Genomic DNA, 20,900 nt, shown 5'->3' on the forward strand with positions numbered 1-20,900 from the left:
AAATCTAATTTAGTGTTAATTTAACTCTAAATAGTGTCATGCTTTCCACCAAATGCTTGGAATGATCCAATAATAATAAATACAATGTTTAATGGAAATAATTGTTAGCTTAAATTATTGTTAGTTCTAAAAAGACACAACATACAAGTTTAACTGTCAACCATCATATTATTTATTGTAAAATGAAGGTTCCAATATATCACAGAATTAGAAAAGGTGACAGTGAGGGATCAAATACATGTTTCCATCAGAATTGTAAGCATATTGCTTATCAAAAGCTTTATAGTAAAACAAACTATCAACGCTTACAATAACAAATGGACTAGGTCTCTCCTCGATACAAAATGCACTGAAATGGTCATGAAATCATGCTTTGACATCGGGTCCTCAAGATATGGGAATAAGGCCACAATGCCTTGGGCGTACTTCACTCATACAGCATTGGAAGGGATCCGCCTGAAACATGTATAAGACGTTGAAATTAGGTACTGGGACATCATACAGGCATTTTAACCGTCAAAAACTCTTGAAACATACCCATGCACCTCCAACATGTCGGCAACCAAGATATTCATAAGCTGTCTTCTGGTTACATCGCACAGTGTGTTTTATGGTACTCAATAATCTTCTCTCCCCCTGGCTTTCTTTGAAGAATTTCATTGACCATATGCGAAACACATTACCACATCAAATAATTGTATAACCAGTTTCAATCTAACTTCAACAATGAACACACATTTACTAAAACAAATTACCTTTTTGGCTGCTTCTCTGTGACTTTGGTCTTCCATTCTAATTTTCTTGCTAGGACATGGAGTGTCATCCACTGCGGAGGCATCTGAGGGGTGGTGTTGCCGAGGCACCACCGCCTCTGCAGCGGGGCTCAGGTAGGAGACACTCGCGGGAAACAATACCTTTCTACTCCATGTCACGGTTCATGTACTTCAGGGAGTCAAAGCCAAAGTTCCTTTCCCCCAATTCCTTCTCAACCATGGCTGAGATAACCCCCACTACGAGTCTCATTGTGGAAATACCAGAGACGTCAGAGAACCCGACGCAGTCTAGTCTTGTCACCAAATGCAAGCTTGCCTTATTGTGTTGCATGTTATGCGCCATAACAACAGCAGAATGGCACTTGGCATTGAAACGGCAATCTGGCATGGTAGTATCGGGAGCGATAGGTCCATGTGAGCAGCGACGTGGTTCTGGTGAAACGTGTGCACCAGAAAAGAAAACACGGGGAGCAACACTACGAGATGTTTTTAAATTACAAGACTGGTCAATAAAGAGAATATCCAGCATTTTCCAGCACAGTGTTCAAATTTCAAGCACATTTAAAAACTTTACTTTAAGACCACTGACTATTTCAATACGGTATTCACCTGACCGACTCTGTTAAACAAAACTAGCCTGCCGTTAGAGAAGATATTTGCTGGTATAGCTATGACCGAGCAAGCCATCAAACTTTGTACAGAACTAATCACTATCATTGCTAACATGCTTTCTAGTTAAATACAAATGTGAAGTCTTCAGTCACCATATTGTGAGAGAGAAAATAATTATTTGGACATATTTTTAAAATTAGAATGAGGAGCTTGAATTACCTCGTGGTCACCTCCGAGAAAAAGAAAAGATGGCGTCCTCGTCTTGCTGAGAAAATGTTAGGAGAAGCGTGATGAGTGTGAGTGTTGAGTTCCAACACTGCATAATGACACTGATTCTCTTACATAATTTACTCCATAATGGTTAAACCAACTATTTGTAATTTCAACTCTGAATTTTGACACTTTTGACTCTACACTGGATAATTAACTCTTATTAACTTAATTGAGGGGTGGTCCTAATTGTGTGGTGTAGAGAGATACAGCCTCGGAGGGATGCTATCATGACACACTCACACACACACACACACACACCACACACACACACACACACACACACACACACACACACACACACACACACACACACACACACACACACACACACACACAGCTGTGGTATTATCTATGTTCATGGACATATAGCTTAATGCTGGTGGGCAGAAAAACAGCTGCTTGTAATGACTGAGGCTACCCTTTAACGCGTGTGATTCAGAGACACTGATGACAGTCACTAGCAGCAGTAGTAGACTGTAGTCTCAGAAGGGATTAGATGAATTTAGGCAATTGCTCACTCATTACTTCTATGTGCATTCAAACATTGTTTTATATGGTAATATCATGTAAACACAAATGGACTAAAAATATGGTTTGTTGTCTATACGTGACTGACTGGAAGGCTATATAAAACCATGGCAAACGGTAAACTTCCATCCATCCATCACATTGTACCGTGTCATTCTGCTAGTCTGCCATCAGTGTAATTAACATCCTATCCGCTAGATGGCACTACACAGGAGTTGTTCAGCCGCAAAACCCTGCGAGGGTGTGTCTTTAATTATGCAGAAGCTGGTCGTCTTCCGACACCAGGAAGAGCTCAGCTTGAAGTGTTTCGCTGCTGAAATACCCTTGAATGAACCACGTGAGTCAGTTGAACACCAGCACAGTAAACAATCCCAGTTTGCTGTACCAGCGTCGAACTGCACTGTAGGCCTACTAGTTGGCTTCGGGAAAGTCACGGACTGATTGAAGCGCAGTGCGCATACTGCGTATCTATTTGTGGTTAATAGGCCAGAGGGTCGGTGTACAATGTCTGCCAAGTGTAAATCTCTGTTTTTGCTGCATCGGTGTGCGACTGCAAGGAATGTCACCTTGTTGACAAAGAGCTTATCACGGGTCACGACGCAGGAGAAAGTACTGCCAGGTCTTGGGACAGAGAGGTGGACAAATATCCAGCAACACCAGTATCACAACTGGTCATCTCCAATCACGCCGTCCTTACACATCTTTACCAAAACCCAGTCTGCGTTCAAAGTCATCCATCTGGGCCTCTGCACTAAGGTAAGTCAGAACAATCAAGTCAATAGGAGAAATCGTGACATGACTTACACCTCGCACCCTCCCACTATCGCGGGACTGCAGCTAATGATGTTTCTTGCAGACAGGGCCGTCTGATGAGAACGAATATCCCCCGCTGCCAGCCTACTCGTTGGAGTCTGAAACTGCGAAAAATGAGGTGTACATTGTCCACGCCAAAGGTCTCCCGTGGGCATGCACAGCCGAAGACGTGCTCCAGTTCTTCTCGGGTGAGCACCGCATCCAGAAGAATTTGGTAGCAGGACTGCATATAACCAGCCAGCCAGCTATTTTACTTACTACATAAACTGTGTTCAGAATGCAGGATCCGTGACGGGGTGAAGGGCATTCACCTGACGCTGAACCAACAGGGGAAGCCCAACGGACAGGCCTTTGTTGAGATGGAACATGAAGAGGATGTGAGCAAGGCCCTGGAGAAGCACAGACAGTACCTTGGCATGCGCTATGTTGAAGGTTGGTACTATTCTTTTTAAAATATCTTAACAGATTGATTTATGTTAGGGTCTCCTGTCATACGGTATCCTAACCCCATAATGTGCCTCCTGCGCTCCGCATGAACATTTAATAACAATCATGTTTTTTGCTATGGAGTCAACACTCTGTTACAACATAGTTAACCACTTACCAATGTGGAAGCGGTTATCTGAGAGAACCCACTGATACTTTGTGCATGAGTTGCAAGACAAACATCTAAATCCACCAATGGTTTCTCATCGACAATTTGACCCACACCTCGAGAGTGGTATTAGTGAAGACAGAAACACCTGAGCCCGCCTCAACTGTATGTGCGTGTTTTCCTCAGTGTACGAGGTGTCCGACGGCGAGGCAGAGACCATCCTGAAGACGTCGGCCTGCCAGCTGGCGCCCAACGTGGCGGCCAGCGTGGAGAGCAGAGACGGCGTGGTGCGCATCAGAGGCCTGCCCTTCAGCTCCAACGAGTACGACATCCAGACGTTCTTCTCGGGTACGCTCTTGGAGGCCCTTGTCCTGCTCTTCACTCTTGTTGTTGTTTCCGTGACACACCTCTTGTGTGTCTCCGTCTTACATTTGTTGTTGTGTTTAAAAAAAACAATCACATTTGGTATTTCATGGGAGAGAGTGTATTGATCGTGCTGTGATGAATCCAAATTGGAATGGCATGTGATTGCAGGCACTGTGAGTGATGTTGTCACTTCCTGTCTGTGTTTTGAAGTTGGCACTCTCCTCCCCACCATAATTGGGGGTCTTTCATTACTCCTGTCTCTTTCCTGGCAGCTGTCTTTATTCTTTCTACAGCAGTATTTTTTAAAACCTTCCGTGTTTGGTTGTGTAATCCATTCCTGGGAGCACTGGAATCGGTAGCTTTGCTTGTTAATCCATTGTCAGTCAAGGCTGAAATCCTGCTCTCCTAATTGGAAAAAGGGGGATATCAGAAAATTTGTTGGTGTTGATGTTGGTGACCAAACACTCAACAATCAAACAATCAGTGACGGCTGTTGGAATACAGATCTATTCAGCACTTTTCAACAGAATAACATAGCTTACAGTGACTTTTAATGTGTCACATTTTGACAAAGTTACGCAATGAGAAAAATAACCATGCAACCTTTCCCTCCTCTGTCCCAGGGCTGGATATAGTGCAAGACGGCATCACCATCGTGCAAGACTTAAAGGGGAGGAACTCGGGAGAGGCTTTTGTGCGCTTTGCCTCTCAGGACATGGCTGACGAAGCTCTGCAACGGGACAGAGGGCACATAGGCAGCAGGTAGGCTGCTGCTTCACAAACGGCCCATAGCACGCAAATTAAACAACACTTTTGTCGCCTTTTGAAGTACCAAAGTCAAGTCTCGTATCTGAGGACAGTTGTGGCTGGATATTATTGTTCACAGATTTTAAGGATATTTATTATTATTACGGCCATCTCGAAGAGATTGTGATCACAGTCAGCATCAAATCAGTACACTGAGGTCCTTTTTATTAAACTCATGGTAAAGACCTCATTTAATGAGAATGGACAATCGAGTTTATTAATACATTCAAGGCATGCATATACTGTAACATTTTTGTGGTTCTTTAAATCAACAAATGAAGCTCAAATCGCGACGATCCTTTGACTATGTGTGCTGCTGTCTCGTGTTTGGTGGCCCCGCGACCCTGCAGGTACATCGAGGTGTTTCCCAGCGCCAGCAGCCAGATCCGCACCAGTTGGAAGAGTAAAGAGTGGGTTCAGAGCGACTCGTCTCCGTCTCAGCCCAGATCCTCCCCTCCGTGGGCGGAGCACAACGGTGAGGGCCGCGCTAAGCCAGTTATTTAGTTTACCGTGTAGTACCGAATCACTAGCGGGGTAGGGCTGTCAAAATTGCTCAAAAATGACGTTTGAATATTCGCTCTTAAAAAAAACACATATATTCAAACTATTCGAATATCTATAATTGCGCATTATGTCAATGACGCGCATTACGTCAATAACAGGACAAACTAATACAATGAGACATAAATACTTGTATATGTAGTTTATTTAAGTTGAAACATATTTGACAACATATTACCTACACAAAAATAAGTAAATGAACTAATGGCCAAGACCGCAGACCTCGCTCTCGCTCACTCTTTTTCTCTCTCTCTCTCTTGCTCCCCCTCACTCTCTCTGTGCATTTTGGTTGAAATAAACAATAACAATAAACAAATGCTGAGTGCTGATCAAGAGTTTTGTGCAAGCAACTTAAGGTTCCGACTTTTGTCCCAAATATGGCAGGCTTCATTCAGTGATTGAAACAAATATAACATTAATTGAAGTGCAGTGGCGCGGCTGCCGGGTGTGTGCTTTTCCACATTCTAATATAAATTTTCACCTGCGAATGTCTGTTTTTAAAAACTATTCAAATATATATTCGAATTTAGAATATTCGTTGACAGCCCTACTAGGGGGGCCGTCTACATTTGGACATGAAACAGTATTTTCAAATTGGTCAAACATATAAATGTTGATCTTTTATTTTATTTCCCCCCCCAGCGGCATCCAACCCAGCCAACACTTTACATTACGTGCACATGAGGGGCGTGCCCTTCAGTTCCACCGGACGGGACATCGCTCACGTAAGGCCGTGAAATCATCATCATCAGGGGACTCCAACACTTTTGTATAATATGTTATAATGTATGCCATTCAGTGAACACTTTCATCCAAAGGGGTCTTAAGATAATGCTTTTGGATCCCAGACGGAAAATTCCCGGTGCAACAGCAGCACGTACAGGACAGTACTGGAATTACAAAGAATACAAAAAATTTTTTTTTGTCGTACTCCTTTTTGAATTCCAGTTCTTCTCCCCACTGGCCCTGTCCAAGATCCTGGTTGAGTTTGGGCCGGATGGGCGGCCCAAAGGGGAGGCGGACGTGTACTTCAGGACCCACCACGATGCAGTGTCAGCCATGTCCAGAGATAGGCTGCATATGGGTTGGTGTCTTCAGGAGGCTTGTCGGATTCTCATTCAGTCACATTCACGCAGGATTGCATAAGCCAAATGTTGTAAAGACATCTTTCTATATTCAGGATATATTTGGCTTCCCTCTCACCACGTATATTGAAGTCTAATATTCGAATTGCACCAAGTTGTGATTTAGTTGGATATCGGACTCCTTAATAAAAATCTTATTAAATTAATATCTTACTTAGATTAATAGCATTTATAAATACTTGATCCTGATTGGATGATAAACTTTCAAGGGTGTGTATTATTTTTCAACAGGACACCCCTGCCTTTTTATCAGTTCCAAATCAATGCACTACAACAACTGTCAAAGTATTGACCAAAAACGTAGAAAACCCCCCCAATAAAGTTCTAGATTAGCAACTGATATGTAACCATTGTTGGTGACTGGTATATTACTATTATTATTTATTCATTTTAAGTAATTGTTTTCCAATTACGGGACCCTCTGTGGTGGTTTATTCCTTACAAAAGAGTTTGATTGGTCTTCACAAGAGTTCATATTTTCCACAACTCTTTATTGTACAATATATTTGGCATGCATTATAATACTGGATCTGTAGTGGCATATTTGTAAAACTGTGATGTTCAAATTAATCGTATAATTGATTCTATAATGCATTTTCTTCTTTGTTTAGGTGGCAGATACATCGAGTTGTTCCTCAACTCCAGAAATAATACCATGTGTAAGTAGTAAACCTTTTTTATACATAAAAGTTCTGAAGAAATGTTATCCGATGGCGCCTGTGTTTTTTGTAAATACATTTTTAAATCCACCTTTTGTGGGACTAGTTAAGTGAAAAACATGTTTGTTTTCTAGATTAATGTGATTCATGGATGCTGGTTTCAAGTGATGTACATCTTCACTCAAGTGAAACATTGTCGTCTAAGAAAACCAACTCACAATTGACAAAATACTTTCAACGTGTCAGGCAGTAATTCAGATTTTCTCTCTGTAGGTGATGATGACTGAAAGAGAAGATGTCCTCTACACAAGATAATTGTTTATTTCCGTATAATGACAGGATGTTCATTTGATACAATAAACATTCCTGGGCTCAAACACAAACTGCCTAATAAATGCTCTTAATGTTGAAGAGGGGTATTTCTTTTAAACTAAAAAATTATCCAATACAACAATAGTCAAGTATGTACAGCATCATTCCATTAGATGACTTGCTGACAGGTAAGTACTTTAAGCTCTTGCATTTCGTTCTTGGTTGAAGCCTTTGTCCCTTTATTGTGGTCGAATAAATTAATTGTTGGTCAAGCAACCATTGCTAGTCTTCATACCATTAAAACAAACCTAGAATGTTATTTATTCAAAATTCTGTCCTTATTACAGCATGTTAAGTGCAATCGTATCACTTTGTATTGTAAATCAGTATTTTAAGATGGTTATTTTCAGACATCACTATATGAGAGGCCTACAGCAAGCTCAATATCAATGAAGGTATACATCTGCCCTGGTTAGGCAACTTGATTGCAACAAGTAGGCAAATTTTGTTTTAAAAGCATGAGTCGAGACTAATTCTAAATATTACATCAGAAGGTTACTTTTACTTTGAGTTGTATAGCAGAACCGGTTAATATGATGAAGAAATAGGTCTAGAATTACGATTACACCAAAGATGGCGTCCGTCTGTATATCATTGATTAGTTCAATGTAGGCTTTGAATTCATGGATCATGGCAACAATTTTACTTTAGTATGAGATGGAGGATAAAAATCATAAGCAAATCCACTTGGTGGACACTTAATAGTGTTTAAAATGCATAAATACATAAGATGAAGAGCTGTTGGAAGTAACTAAAATTCCCCTTTTTAAGTCTAGCAGTCCCCATAGAGTGCTTTAGTTTGTTGGGAAATCCAAAAAAGTGCTTTTTGGCAGTGCCAGTAAATTCCACAATAATAAAAAAAAAAAAGCAATGCCTTTGCTGAAATGTCTTGAGGGTTCCCCTTATACATGTGTCCCTGCTGTGCGCAGCAAACGGGTTGATGGAGAATAGGGTGTTGTCAGGTGGGACTCGAGGCGTATTGCTGTAGCAACAGGAAGTAGCAGGTGTCGCACACGTTCTCCGGCAGGATGGAGGAGGGCAGCGGCAGCTCGTTGGTCAGGCAGCTCTCACAGAACACCCCACTGCAGTTCTTGCACTGCTTCTACAACAGGCAAAAGCAACCCAACAAGTTATACAGAGTGTTAGATTGTACATATTGGCTTCTCAACACAATAGGTTCAACTATCATCCATTTTCTATCATGATCAATCAATCCCAATAGGTCAAACTGAATCATCATAAAGGGACTATTTTTTTGAACGGAAGGGGAAAAGTGTTGACACTTCAGAGTGGGCAATATCTTCAATCGGGCTCAGCTCGTGTACCTTAATCCTCGTAAGGGACTCCTCCTGTTCACAGATAGTGCAGATGGACAACTGGCTCAGATCCAGCACTGATTTCTCCTAGACAGGACAACAAAGGATATCATTATTACAGTTATCCTCAATGGGAAAGCTCCACATTCAGCTTTACCCATCTCACCAACCAAGCCAGGTAATTATCTGTATATATGAATTTAAAATGATCGCTTATTTGTTTGCCCATACCTTTCCATCTTCACATTCAGACGAGGGCCTTTGAAAAGGAGGGAGGGGTGCTGAATGTAAGTAGGTAGTGTGAAGGTAGTGTTAATATAATTACAATTTGATCATCTTAAATGCTTACGTGGTTGAACCCTGGGCGTCTTCTGAAGCTTCACTCTGATCGCTGTCTTTCTGGGCCTTCTCAGAGTCTGGGACATTCACTTTCTGCAGTGAAGAAACAGGCCGTTACAGTGCAAAACACCACACACACACTACACATACTGTAGACATGGTTCTATAAATATTCCTCTTACAAGGCTGTGTCGCGGTTCAGCTTGCTCCGTGTGCGGCCGTCCCTTCTGTGGCACAGAGGGCACCGGGGGCTGGGTGCCAAAAGGTTGATCGCCCTTTCGGGCTCTCTCTCTTCTCAGCTCCAGGTCCAACTTGTACCTGGAACAACAAACGTTGAGACTTGCATACCGCTAGTATGCATGGATGTGCTTCACCTGAATGTCAGCTTAAAGTAATGCCTATTTTTTATCCAAATAATATTACAGCATGTTCCCTGCAACATTTCATTTGCTTTATTCGCAGGGTGACCATCTTGAATTTGAGGCGGCTGCCAACGTTTTCTGAATTTGGTTAACATGGCTTGTTTTTCTAACTTTCTGGCTTATTTTGTAAAACTGTTACAAAACTATAAAAAACACACACAGTCAACTTCCGGAATCCTCAGCAATTTTCCAACTGTTGTTTGGAATTCAAGATGGCCACCAAGGCAATCAGACAAATACAGCAATGTTGACGTCTACTACCTCTGTCTCCTCAGGTGCTCCACCTCCGTCTGCAGACTCTCAATCTTGTCCCCAAACTCCTGTTTGAACAGGCGGTTGGCCTCCTGGGCCAGATCCCGCTCCCTCTGAGCCTGCTTGGATCTGGGTTGAGCAGGGGGGGGGGGCCACATAAACTCATGGTAAAATGAGAACTTAAACAAAAAATAAACCAAAACACAAAACTAGGTGGGAGAGAAGTCTAACCATCAATAAAAAAATAAAAATAATAAAGTCCTTAAATATATGAAAAAAAGTCAAAACACAAAGGAGGCAGCTGACGTCAGAAGGCATTTGGTGAAGCCGAAGCAAGCGGTTTTTATTGAGTTATCTTAATAGCCTTGTGGTTATGACACTTTACACCAACGTTATTGTTTACATACAAGTTGAAATTATTAAAACCCATTTGGCCCTGGTTGACTCTCTAGTAGTAGGTTAATGATCCCGACCTGGCGTTTTACACAGATGCAAACTCTGAAACACAACATCAACACCGAAAAAACGACAACTTCAGAACAGGGCGACAAGGATGACTGTAGACTCCCTTGGTACTTATTATACCTATAAAATAGAGGATATAGAGTAGCGTTGAGTGGGTAGAGGACATGATTCCAGGGCCTTTTAGTTTTTTTATGTGCCAGAATCCAGGGAGCCTTCACTGTGCTAAAAGCATATGTGCCACCGTTGGGAACAATCCATCCAATCATTGGTTACTTCCAGAATTATCTGTCCAATCATTGGAGACTTTCAAAGCCAACACTCCACACAGGGGGCGTACCGACAACCATGTGTTCCACTGTTCTTAGCCAATGAGAAAAGCCGAAGCAGTCAATTCCAGAAATGCATAGCAAAGTCAGCGCCAACAACATCTGTCAAGAGACTAAATGAACTGTGTGTAATAAATAACCGTTATAATTGTAATATTATATTACTAACACAGGGAAAGAGGAGGTTTTGCTAAAAGGCAGGTTTCAGTCCATAGTTCTAGACTCTGCAGAGTCTTCCGGCGTGTGGTGTATGAGAAGTCAGTTTGAGTCCCCCCCCCCCCCCCCCCCCCCCCCTGCGACAACAAAAACAGTATACCAGAAAAATAAAAAATATTCTAGTTGGATTATTTCTACACAAAGAATGGAATTGCGGCTCTGTTTGTAACTCGGGGGTCCTGACGTATGAAACTATAGTGCAGGGAGAGGGCTTCATGGCTGAGCCTGAAGGAGCCTTCCTGCAGCAGAGTTCAGGGACCTGGCCTGCTTCACCAAATGCTTATCGCTGGTGACGTGCCCATGAAGATGAGATCAAATCAAAGAAAAGCAAAAGATGAGCGGATCACGGGGTAAAAGGAAAAACAATGAGGATGGAGTGAGAAAAGACAAACAAACAGGAAAAAGAGGAATCATTGTAGGTAGAAGTCGTAGTCGAGCTGATCTTATACGGCGTGATGTTTCTTATCAAAATCAACACGCTGGATAAAAATACACTTTCTAGATCTTGGAATGTAGGTTCAAAAAACGCTGTTCACTTTCTAAACGTTCTAAATGTGTTTGGGTTGGGTAGTCTGAGATTTTATACACTTTTATACACGATTATATACACTAAATGATCCACTTGTCCTGCCTGTTCTCTCCACAACTCCGCCATTGCACACCTGATGTTTTTGATGAAGTGTTTGGGACTCATTGTTATTAGTCCAAACAGGTGTGTACCAGTAGAATAGGAGATTAAGAATCTAAGGCAGGACAGAGGGGCCGCCACAGTCATGTATTCTTAAAGAACTGGGATAAGCCCATCCTTTGTATGAGGACATCATCTGGATGTTTAAGGAGTGTGTCCGTGTGTCGCGTCAGGATGCCTACCTGCTCTCCAGCTGTTTGACCGTCCCGGCCATCTGGTTTATCTTGTCCTCCATGCAGGAGATGACGTCTGTCTTTTGTTTGGAGCTGGCCTCGGAGCTCTGCAACACATAGGGACCACGTGACGATCTCTCTCACACACACACACACACACACACACACACACACACACACACACACACACACACACACACACACACACACACACACACACACACACACACACACACACACACACACACACACACACACACACACACACACACACATATATATATATAGACACAAGATGGTAGGAGGGCCGTTACCTGTGCCTTGTGGGTCAGCTGCTGGTTGAAGGTGCGGATGTCCTCCATCTGCGTCCGGAGCTCCACCAGAGCGTCCTGCTTTTCACACACGTCCTTCTCCAACATCTTCATGGACAGCTCCATCTCCTGCTTCATGCCAATCTGGACCTCCAGCTCCTTCTCCACGTCCTGAGAGGCCACAACCACAAGAGAAGTACAGTAAGTATCAGACAGTGTAAAGGTTAAGAGCCGGCCACTTGATGCTGCGTTCACGTTTAGCCAAAGTACAATATTGCTGATGCCAGATTAGCCAATAAAGTACACTACAGAGTGTACTGAGGAGCTGTGGCTTTGTGGCGGTAGTTTAATGCAGGCTGGCTGACTGACTGACCAGGCGTAGGAGGGTTTCCTCCTTCAGCTGTTTGCGTGTTTCTCCCAGTGATTGTCCATCTGTTGCTACTGGTACTGCTGCATCGCTTCTCAATGCCTGGAGAAGACGACGAAATGGAGATAAACATCAAACAGTTCCCGTAAAAAACAAATGAGTCATTAGTCATTGTGAGAATTCTATTGTTTAAATTTAGTAATATTTTGTATAATTACTTCTTAGATTTAATCTTTATAAAGGTGTGTCTATGCGAAAGAGCTATGCCTGGAGTAAGAAGGTTTTCCCCTATCTCATTAAGGATAAAACAATTAAAACATTTAGAACCGTAAGTCGTGAGTCGTCGTTGGTTAGCCAGATACCACAACCCAGAGGTACAAGGGACAAGCGGTTCAGTGGACTATGTTGATAATGGGTGTACCTTTCGGTTTGACTCCATCTGGTAAGAGCTCTCCTCCTTTACTCGTTCCACATCCTCTTGTAAGGTGATGATCCTGTTGTTCGCCACTGCAAGCTTGGGTTGTGGAAAAATGCATTAAGATTTTAAATTGATTACTTTTAAATGCATTATTAAAACAAGATTTTAAACAAAGTATATGTATGCAGTTATCATAAAGCAGGAATTCATGACTGAGATACTAGGACTGAAACCCAGGTAGAATCATAATAATACAATGTGAAACCCACCTCCTCCGTTAGCTTGGTATTGGACTTTTCAAGAACATCCACCTTTGCCTGCAGGTTATTTACGGATGCACTATGGAAATAGACCAGAACCACACAATTTCACAACTGACGTTTCATTACGACTACTGAACATCTGATGAGGATTAGAATCAGAAAGAGCTTTTTGACGCACCTTAAATGTCTGTTGAGCTCCTCCACGTAATTTTTCTGATCAAGAATTGCCGTGATCTGACCGTCTCTAAAGGGCGGGGAGAAAAGGGCACATGAAAAACAAGTTTGTTTCCAAAGTCCAAAACCCAACAAAAAAACTAATAACACAACTATCCATAGCCTCGTATTTAAACTCCTTTTAATAATAGGCTCCATGTTGATGTCTTTGAAAAATCAAAACATACATCAGGGACAAGCCGGTGTTGCTAGACTAGAGTGAAGACATGGGAACTATTGTAGATCGAGAATGTTTCATGTTGTACACAAGACTCTGTCAATGTCTCCACCATGTCATGAGTTGTAGGATCAGGGTGGTCAGTGAAGGCGAAGCAGGAAGCACTCACCCCTCTGTGCTCTTGCTACTGTGGCCGCTGTCTTTGAGGTACATTGAGAAATCGATGACACCGACCTGCACACAGTGGTAGAGAAGAAAGATGTTTGCATGTTTTCACAGAGCAGCGCGTGTGAGACGTAGATAGAAGATTATTCATATGTAGTTTTATGTTCCAAATGTTTATCATGTGCATGGCCAATGTATTCACTTTGGTAACGACTGATATCCCAGCAAGGTTTAATATTAGCCATTGGCCATCAGAGAAATTGTCAAACGAAGCAATACATATAGCTCATATAGGTACAAATAGCTCAAAACAAACTGTTGAACAAGTAAACCAAATATTATTAAAACAAAAAGGAAGGGATGAGAAATGTATGAGAACCTGTGAATCCAAGTCTTCTCCCTTCATGCAGAGGTTGGCATCGATGACGTTAAGGCCCACCAGAAGCCCTGCGATCACAGCTCCCTCCTCCTCCATCATCAAGGCGTTCGCCTCGTAGAACTCACTACAACAGAGAGGGGACAGATATTATATGTGATATCCTAGCGACTGCCTGTAACTTTCTGTAGTAAATCATAGTAGTATAAACATAATTAGACTCAAAATGCCTTAAATAAATATAGTCCTTGCCCTAACAAAATACACCTAACCTTTTATCTTTTATCTTTTACCTTTTGTAATACACACTTCAGGAGCCATAAAATGTTATGTAGTATAATTTAGTATTGTAGTATAAATTCTGCTGCAGTTTAATATTTTTCTCACACAGGGGAAATCGTTAGGTTACCAAGAGTACATGTTTGATTGGGAACGGGTCACATGGGAACCGGTCACAGGTGTGTTGGTTGGAAGAGTGCACCGTTTTTCGACTGCTACACAGCACTGCACCAAAACATATAGTTGATACACTTTGCTTTGCTTTATTCATGAAGAGTACCATTGTAAATGGCACACAGAGAAAAAAAGCAAGAATCCAAGCCAATGTGTCGGACTGGACTATATTTTAGCCAGCGAAAAGAGGTAGAGAGGATCATCTCTACGGACACTTCTAAAAATACAAAGGGATTTTCTGTTTTACTGGTGGGAAGGAGACACATTTTCTGTACAGGAGTCACTTTCAGTCATTTTCATCATCCATCAAGTGGTGCTACCTTAGCAGGTCCTTCCTGTTGATGATGGTCTTCATGTAATCAGAGAGTTTCTTCTGCATTAAGGCCAATCGCAGCCAGGCTCGTCCTCTTCCTAGAGGTGTTCTGACAGAAAACACAGCAAGTTCAGTCAAAACTATTAATATACTTCCTCTATCTGCAGTCCATCACTCATTATACTTCCATCACTCTTCAGCCTTGGTTAAACTAATCTTCTCAACACGACTTCTGTGATCAGATCAGCCAGATCCGATCACAGACCGTGCTTCTAGACTTGACATTTGAATAAAAGCATTCTGGCCAGATCTGTGATTGGAAAACCCATTTGCCTTACCGCCTAATATTTAAATAGTCCCTGGTTTAATGCAGTGGATTGCTAAAGAGAGGCAACTGTTCTTTTGCCTAAAATGTTATGATTTTTATTGTTCAGGAGAGCCTAGCAGACACAACCAGGGTATAAATTATTTCATATTCAATATTCCCTTGATGTTTTGTTGCCAAATGGCCAAGGCCATAAATAATCTGGATGATGACTGACCTGGCACATCGGATCACAACCTGACCAATCTGGAAATGTCTACATTTGACTATTGGCACACATCAGTTGGATCACAAAAGTGTCACCAAGCCCTTGACTTCACCTCTTTTATTGGATAACATCTTTGTCAAATCCCAGCAATAAAAAAAACAAATTTACTCAACCAAAATAAAAAATTATCTAAAAAGAATCCAAAAACGCATTCATAAAAAAGACAATCATTTAACTTGTTAGCTTTTGTGGACCAAACTTACTTGAGACCAGGCAGATCTTTTACACTTGCAGTGATCTCTCCTGCCTCAGGTGTTAGCTTCTCCACCAGCTCCAACGCCCCCCAGAATGACTTGTTCTGCCCCAGGAACGTCTTTTTGGCTGATCAACCGGACAGAGAAAATTTGCTCAACAATAGACAACATTCAGCAATATTATGGCACCTTGGCATGCAATGCCCATTTACAAACAACATAGTATAGTTTTTTTTAACCTTATAAAGAAGAAAAAACTGTTTTTCGACATACTTTTCAGCCCGTGTTTCAAACAGTGCTCCATCACCACGAAGAACTGTTGGAGAGGCGCGTAGTCCGAGTCCAGTGTGCGGCCGAGGTTCAGCGCCGACTCGATCAGGCCTTTGATGCTCAGCTTGGCCATGTTCATCAGGTTGAGCCTCTCGATGGCAATGGGATCCTTTGGATCTAGGAGGGCAAAATGAAAAACAGACGGGAACATGAAATAAGACTGGCTCACTGACCCCGGTAGAGGCCCTCAACGATATATACACAAGAACTTACAATGCAGCAGTTGCATATGGCTACTTCTTTTTGTCTTTCTGCAGCGCTCGTGGTCCCTTTTTTAGAGTGAGAATGAAATCAAACTTTAGTGGAGGAGCTTGCCAGAGAGTCGCTCCAGTGGTGCGGAGGACCGCGTTGCAGTTGACAGCGGAGCAGTCCATAAGTCTTGGACTACTGTTTGAAGGACGCCATGTTATCTCCTTGGCTGTGTCGAGGTGGAAGTGATAAGAGCACTGCAGGTCATTTTGATTGGTGGACAGGATCTGAGGTGGCCGTTTTATTACTTGGGTGTCGAGTTGCTTGCAAGTGAAAATCCCAATGTTTGTTTGTCTGGTAAATTTGATCCCAACGGAAAAGCTTCAAAGCATGAAAACCTCAAAAGGATAGCATTTGATATAAATATATAATGCAACGGTGGGTTTTAATGCAATATTGGTAGATCTGTCATTCATTGTCAGGATAAGTATTCCTTTCATTGCAGAGCTTTTTGATGGTGGCAGCAGGTACATTTTGCATGCTCACCCACCAAAGACATTCCTGGATATGTGAATAACACACAAGAGTAAGCCGATTTGAATGCTTGAGAGACTATTGATTTACAACATATTAGCAGCTCCATTAAATACATAAGTGCTTACTAATACCGGTTCAAATATTCTATGTTCCACAGCTTAAAATCACGAGGGCTGAAAGAACTGCGGTCAAATAGCCGGAATTCTTTGTTTAAATTAGATTAGTTTGATCATGTGAATTGAATGATCACATTCTGTGGAAGAGGTCCAGGCTTCTATTTTGAAATGTATAATTGCTCCATCCGGGGAGGATAGTGCAGTTTTTAAATGCAGTTTATAAGATGGGAAAGCTGGGTTACACCAAGTCGTCGTTCAGGTTGGATGGGGTTGAATGGGATACGCCACAGCATGCAAGCATAAATCTGCTGCGTGATTGGCTGGCTAATTTAGCATCTGGCTGTGTTGAGCAAAACAGATCCCGGAAATGATTTGCTTAAAAAAACACAACACCTAGAAAGCACGTCTGCTTTCCAGGATAAAACACATCCAATGAGCAACCCAGCCCCCTCCCCCAACCGAATGAAGCTCCATCACCCAGTAATGTACAAAGCTGTTAGCATGCTTAGCATCAGGTCTTCACATCCCCCACTCCCCCTCCATGTTCCCCTGAAATCAAACACGACGCTCATTAAAAACGACATGGATTCACACCATCCTTGGCAGCGGCAGAGCTGTGGTGGTGGGGGACCTGGTGACTTGCTACTGTCACCACGCCCTAACCATAACAACGCCATGTCTGTGACACACAGCACCACCAGGCTAGGCTCTGCCACATTACCTTCGTGTGCCGGCTCTGGGTCTGGGGTGAGGGAGATGTCGTTGAGCTCGCGCAAGCACAGCCATTCCCCGTCGACAGACACGCGGAAGTTGCAGAGGTATATGGTCTCCCGTGCGGCCTGGGTGATCTTGTCCGTGGTGGGGGTCGGCACGTCGGTCTGAGGCGTCAGGTCAGACATGATGACTCAGCTGATGCGAAGCAACACACAGACAGACGACCACTCCGCCCGAGAGAAAGGGTGCAGCTTTTGTTGTGAAAGCCAAATGATGATAAGGCTTAAAATAAAAACTGCCGCTTCGCCAGGCACAAATCTCTACGTGTGATAAAAAAACAACAGTGGGAAATGATGGAGCACAAAAAAAAATCTCACAGTAGCTTCCAGCAGGCTTTTAAAAAAACGAATGGATTTCCTTTATTTCCGCATCCTCATCTCCTGCCTTTACAGAAGGAGCCAAGAGAAAACACTGTTGTCTTGAGAACCGCTGTCTTGCCCTCCTCTCAGCCTGAGGATTTAGAATGCAAGAGAGCACTGTGGTGGAAATCACGGCCCGCCTCCTGTGAGCTTAGTGCCCGTTCACTCTGATTGGGCTGCTTGTGCACCGCAGTGAATGCACTAGGTGGGTGTTGACCAAGATGGCTGACAAGTAGGCTGTGAAGAGGAACGACGGTCACATGAGCAGATGGTGCATGCGTAAAAAGGGGGGGGGGGGGTTCTCCGTGTGTACTATACTCACTGGGTTCCCAGTGAGTATTCATCCAAGGCTAATAATGATGGAGAATAGCACCCATCCTATTCCCATCAATAACGACCTCTATGCTGTAATAGAAGATTGTATTGATAATCAAATGGTTAAACAAACTGGAAATAATTATTGTAAGTCACAGAATGTCAAATAATGTTAAGTAGGTAATAGCAGGGATATGACTTATCTTAATTGAGCAGCATTTTATGTATTTATGTATTGACATTTATATTGGAAAAAACAAATACACCCCATTTCCAGGCAATTGCCGTCTTTGTGCCATAGATGGGGTATTTCTCAACTAACAGACAATAGACAATGCATTTACTGACAACGGTGAAGGTACAAGATGAAAGCACCAACTAACTTGAAACGATCTATACGAGTTAAAGATCGAGCCCATGTTTCAGCACCTGAACACCATTCAAGCACAGGACGGGGTCCAGCTGTCCATCATGACGCTGCATGGTGGGGAGGCTAATGTCACAGCTAGGTGTGGACATGTAACCCGTTTTAGTAAGGTAGGTATACCTGTACGTGTGTGTGTGTGTGTGTATATATACATTTATATATATATATATATATATATATATATATATATAATTATATATATATATGAATTATTAATCGTATAGGCTTAAATGTGTTTGACGTAGCTTTAATGGCCCAGTCACTGGTTATAGCGGACTAGTTTTCCATCATAGATGTATGGGTATGTATGGCAGACCACACCGTTAGTCCACTGAAATACAATGGAATACGAGTGTGACCATGGATATATTTATTACGATATAGAAGTAGGGTTAGGCTTAGCAGTGTATGGTTATTATTTCTGTGTTTGATATAAGCCTTGTTTGGCTACAATGCTAACCACCACCACCACCACCACCAGCTGAGCCAACGAAACCCGCACTTGAAGCACGGCGCGTCAAGGCAACTACTGGAGGATTTAGCAGCCATTTAGCCCTAAGCTTCTGACAGCACTTTGTCCTGACTCGGTACTGTACACACAGGAGACGCACAGGCACGTGATCCCCAGTCAGGGGACCTCGTTATAAAAGTTCAACACCACAACTTACTTTTACTCTTTTTCCGCTCGATGTGGAACTCATACTGGCGGACGGGAGTAGGCGACACCGAGCCCCCGAATCTCAGATTGCACGAGTTTAAAGCCTCTTTGAAGAAGATCACAGAGGTGGGAGAGAACGTCTCCTCCGGGCTGTCCACCACCAGTCCATTATTGCCGTCCTGACACTTTGTGTGTCCAGATGCGCTTAAACTTTCCGAAGACTGCAGGTTGAGCTCTTTTGGTTTCGTATCCCCCTCCGCCGCCATAATCGGGTCAATATAAACGTATTGGCTAGCGAACGAGGTGACCGCATAGTATAATGTCGCTATCGGTTATTGAAACACATCAGATCGATCTGGGAAATGTTTGTTTATTATGCCCGATTCAGCAAACCTCCCTGCTCGCCGCTAAAACCTCCAGCTAGCTTTTTTTTCCCGTGTGACCTGACAAACCAGGAAACAGTATTGGTGTTTGTCTCGCGAGAGTCTGTACACGTCCCAGCAAGTATTCCAAACTGAGATTTCATCGTTCCACCCAGTGTTCAGACTTTACACCCATGGATTAAAACCTATTTTATACAGTCTAGTGTTCAAGTTGATGTTCCAAAAAGATATGCATATTGTAGCCTATCAAATATATTATGTGACTCTGTTATCAGCAGTAAAGACACATAGGCCTATTGTTTGGCATTATGGTAATATAAATAGGCCTAATTAACGTATATGTTAGCTCTTGCATGAACATATTTTGAGATTAAGATTTTCATATCATTAGATAAAGTCAAGATAGGTTCACAGGTTAAACATCATAACTATGCTGCTTGCATTATATATATTTTTGTAATCTCCAATATTTGATTTATAACATGTTTATCTGCTTTTAGAGCTAAACTGTTCTTTATAAACCGACTAATGACTTTTACTTTTATTTAATTAATTTAGACTTAATTTAAGTGCAATTTATATTACTGTGGAGCATGGTATAACCGTTTATATACATAGATAAATGATGGTCTTATTTATCTCCCTCTTCCACTCTTATTACTAAAATGTTGTACTCGAAGTTTAAATTTAAGGCTCACTTCATTTTCAATTTAGATACTGCTACTTGGTCATATCTGAGCCATGCGTTAGCAGAATTTTGATCTGCTGAAGTAACATCAATCTTTCAATTAGTTGTTTACGGTGTTGTGCGCACTAACTTGCTGAGCATCAACGATGACGACCTCAGAAGGAAACGTATCCCTGAGCTTGGTGTCACCAGAAACCTACCCATAAACTCAACGGTAAATATTTTCTGTTAATTGAGGCTTGTCTCACCTTGAGAGCTATGGCAGCTTCTTTTTTGCATGCAACTGTTAGAATGAACAGTAGGGGGAGTAAAAGGAGGAAGTATCGGAATACAGAAAGACCTTTATGTAGCATAAAATATGTGATTGAAGAATATAGGTATGTCAATATATACATAGGCTACTGGTAAGCTATAACAGTGTTCATTCTATTAAAAACACATTCTAATAAATATACAGTATATAAACATTCTAATATATAGGCCTATAAAATCTGAATTTTTATTGTGGAAAAAATGATTGTCCCATTTTTTTTAAATTGACTTTGGTGCTGAAAATACTTAAAAATATAATTGATGGAA

General features: G+C 42.1%; 2 protein-coding genes across 3 annotated transcripts; one reads left to right on the forward strand and one right to left on the reverse strand.

The window, feature by feature from the left end:
• Positions 1–2,476: 2,476 nt before the first annotated feature.
• On the forward strand, positions 2,477–7,544 carry grsf1 (G-rich RNA sequence binding factor 1). The gene is made up of 10 exons (XM_084468808.1): positions 2,477–2,942; positions 3,043–3,187; positions 3,276–3,431; positions 3,781–3,942; positions 4,584–4,722; positions 5,118–5,242; positions 5,971–6,053; positions 6,277–6,412; positions 7,085–7,132; positions 7,406–7,544. Exons 1-10 carry the CDS (start codon positions 2,691–2,693, stop codon positions 7,417–7,419), a joined length of 1,260 nt encoding a protein of 419 aa, XP_084324934.1. The 5' UTR covers positions 2,477–2,690; the 3' UTR covers positions 7,420–7,544.
• Positions 7,545–8,451: 907 nt separating this feature from the next.
• rufy3 (RUN and FYVE domain containing 3) lies at positions 8,452–19,675 on the reverse strand. 2 transcript variants are annotated; one of them, XM_084468807.1, is made up of 18 exons: positions 19,261–19,675; positions 15,819–15,992; positions 15,555–15,672; positions 14,766–14,867; positions 13,996–14,119; positions 13,621–13,685; positions 13,239–13,304; positions 13,067–13,136; positions 12,801–12,893; positions 12,386–12,481; positions 12,016–12,183; positions 11,711–11,808; positions 9,843–9,962; positions 9,342–9,477; positions 9,170–9,252; positions 9,052–9,079; positions 8,830–8,907; positions 8,452–8,606 (listed from the first exon to the last, which is right to left on the reverse strand). In XM_084468807.1, exons 1-18 carry the CDS (start codon positions 19,514–19,516, stop codon positions 8,463–8,465), a joined length of 2,019 nt encoding a protein of 672 aa, XP_084324933.1. In that variant the 5' UTR covers positions 19,517–19,675; the 3' UTR covers positions 8,452–8,462. The 2 variants fall into 2 exon arrangements, 1 of the variants encoding a protein (XP_084324933.1); XR_014633498.1 differs by lacking the exon at positions 9,052–9,079 and having other exon boundaries at positions 8,467–8,606.
• Between the last annotated feature and the right edge of the window lie 1,225 nt (positions 19,676–20,900).

This window comes from Micromesistius poutassou, assembly GCF_964030765.1.
Source record: "Micromesistius poutassou genome assembly, chromosome: 5".
Taxonomy (NCBI): domain Eukaryota; kingdom Metazoa; phylum Chordata; class Actinopteri; order Gadiformes; family Gadidae; genus Micromesistius; species Micromesistius poutassou.

Bases quoted from the DNA above. Each gene is read 5' to 3' on its own strand.
- grsf1 (XM_084468808.1), top strand. From the start codon at position 2,691: ATGTCTGCCAAGTGTAAATCTCTGTTTTTGCTGCATCGGTGTGCGACT. The intron at 3,432-3,780 runs GTTGGTACTATT...TGTTTTCCTCAG, and splicing joins TGGCATGCGCTATGTTGAAG to TGTACGAGGTGTCCGACGGC. The intron at 6,054-6,276 runs GTAAGGCCGTGA...TTTGAATTCCAG, and splicing joins CCGGACGGGACATCGCTCAC to TTCTTCTCCCCACTGGCCCT.
- rufy3 (XM_084468807.1), bottom strand. From the start codon at position 19,516: ATGGCGGCGGAGGGGGATACGAAACCAAAAGAGCTCAACCTGCAGTCT. The intron at 15,673-15,818 runs GTATGTCGAAAA...CCGGTTGATCAG, and splicing joins TTTGAAACACGGGCTGAAAA to CCAAAAAGACGTTCCTGGGG. The intron at 8,607-8,829 runs GTACACGAGCTG...TGCCTGTTGTAG, and splicing joins AGTCCCTTACGAGGATTAAG to AAGCAGTGCAAGAACTGCAG.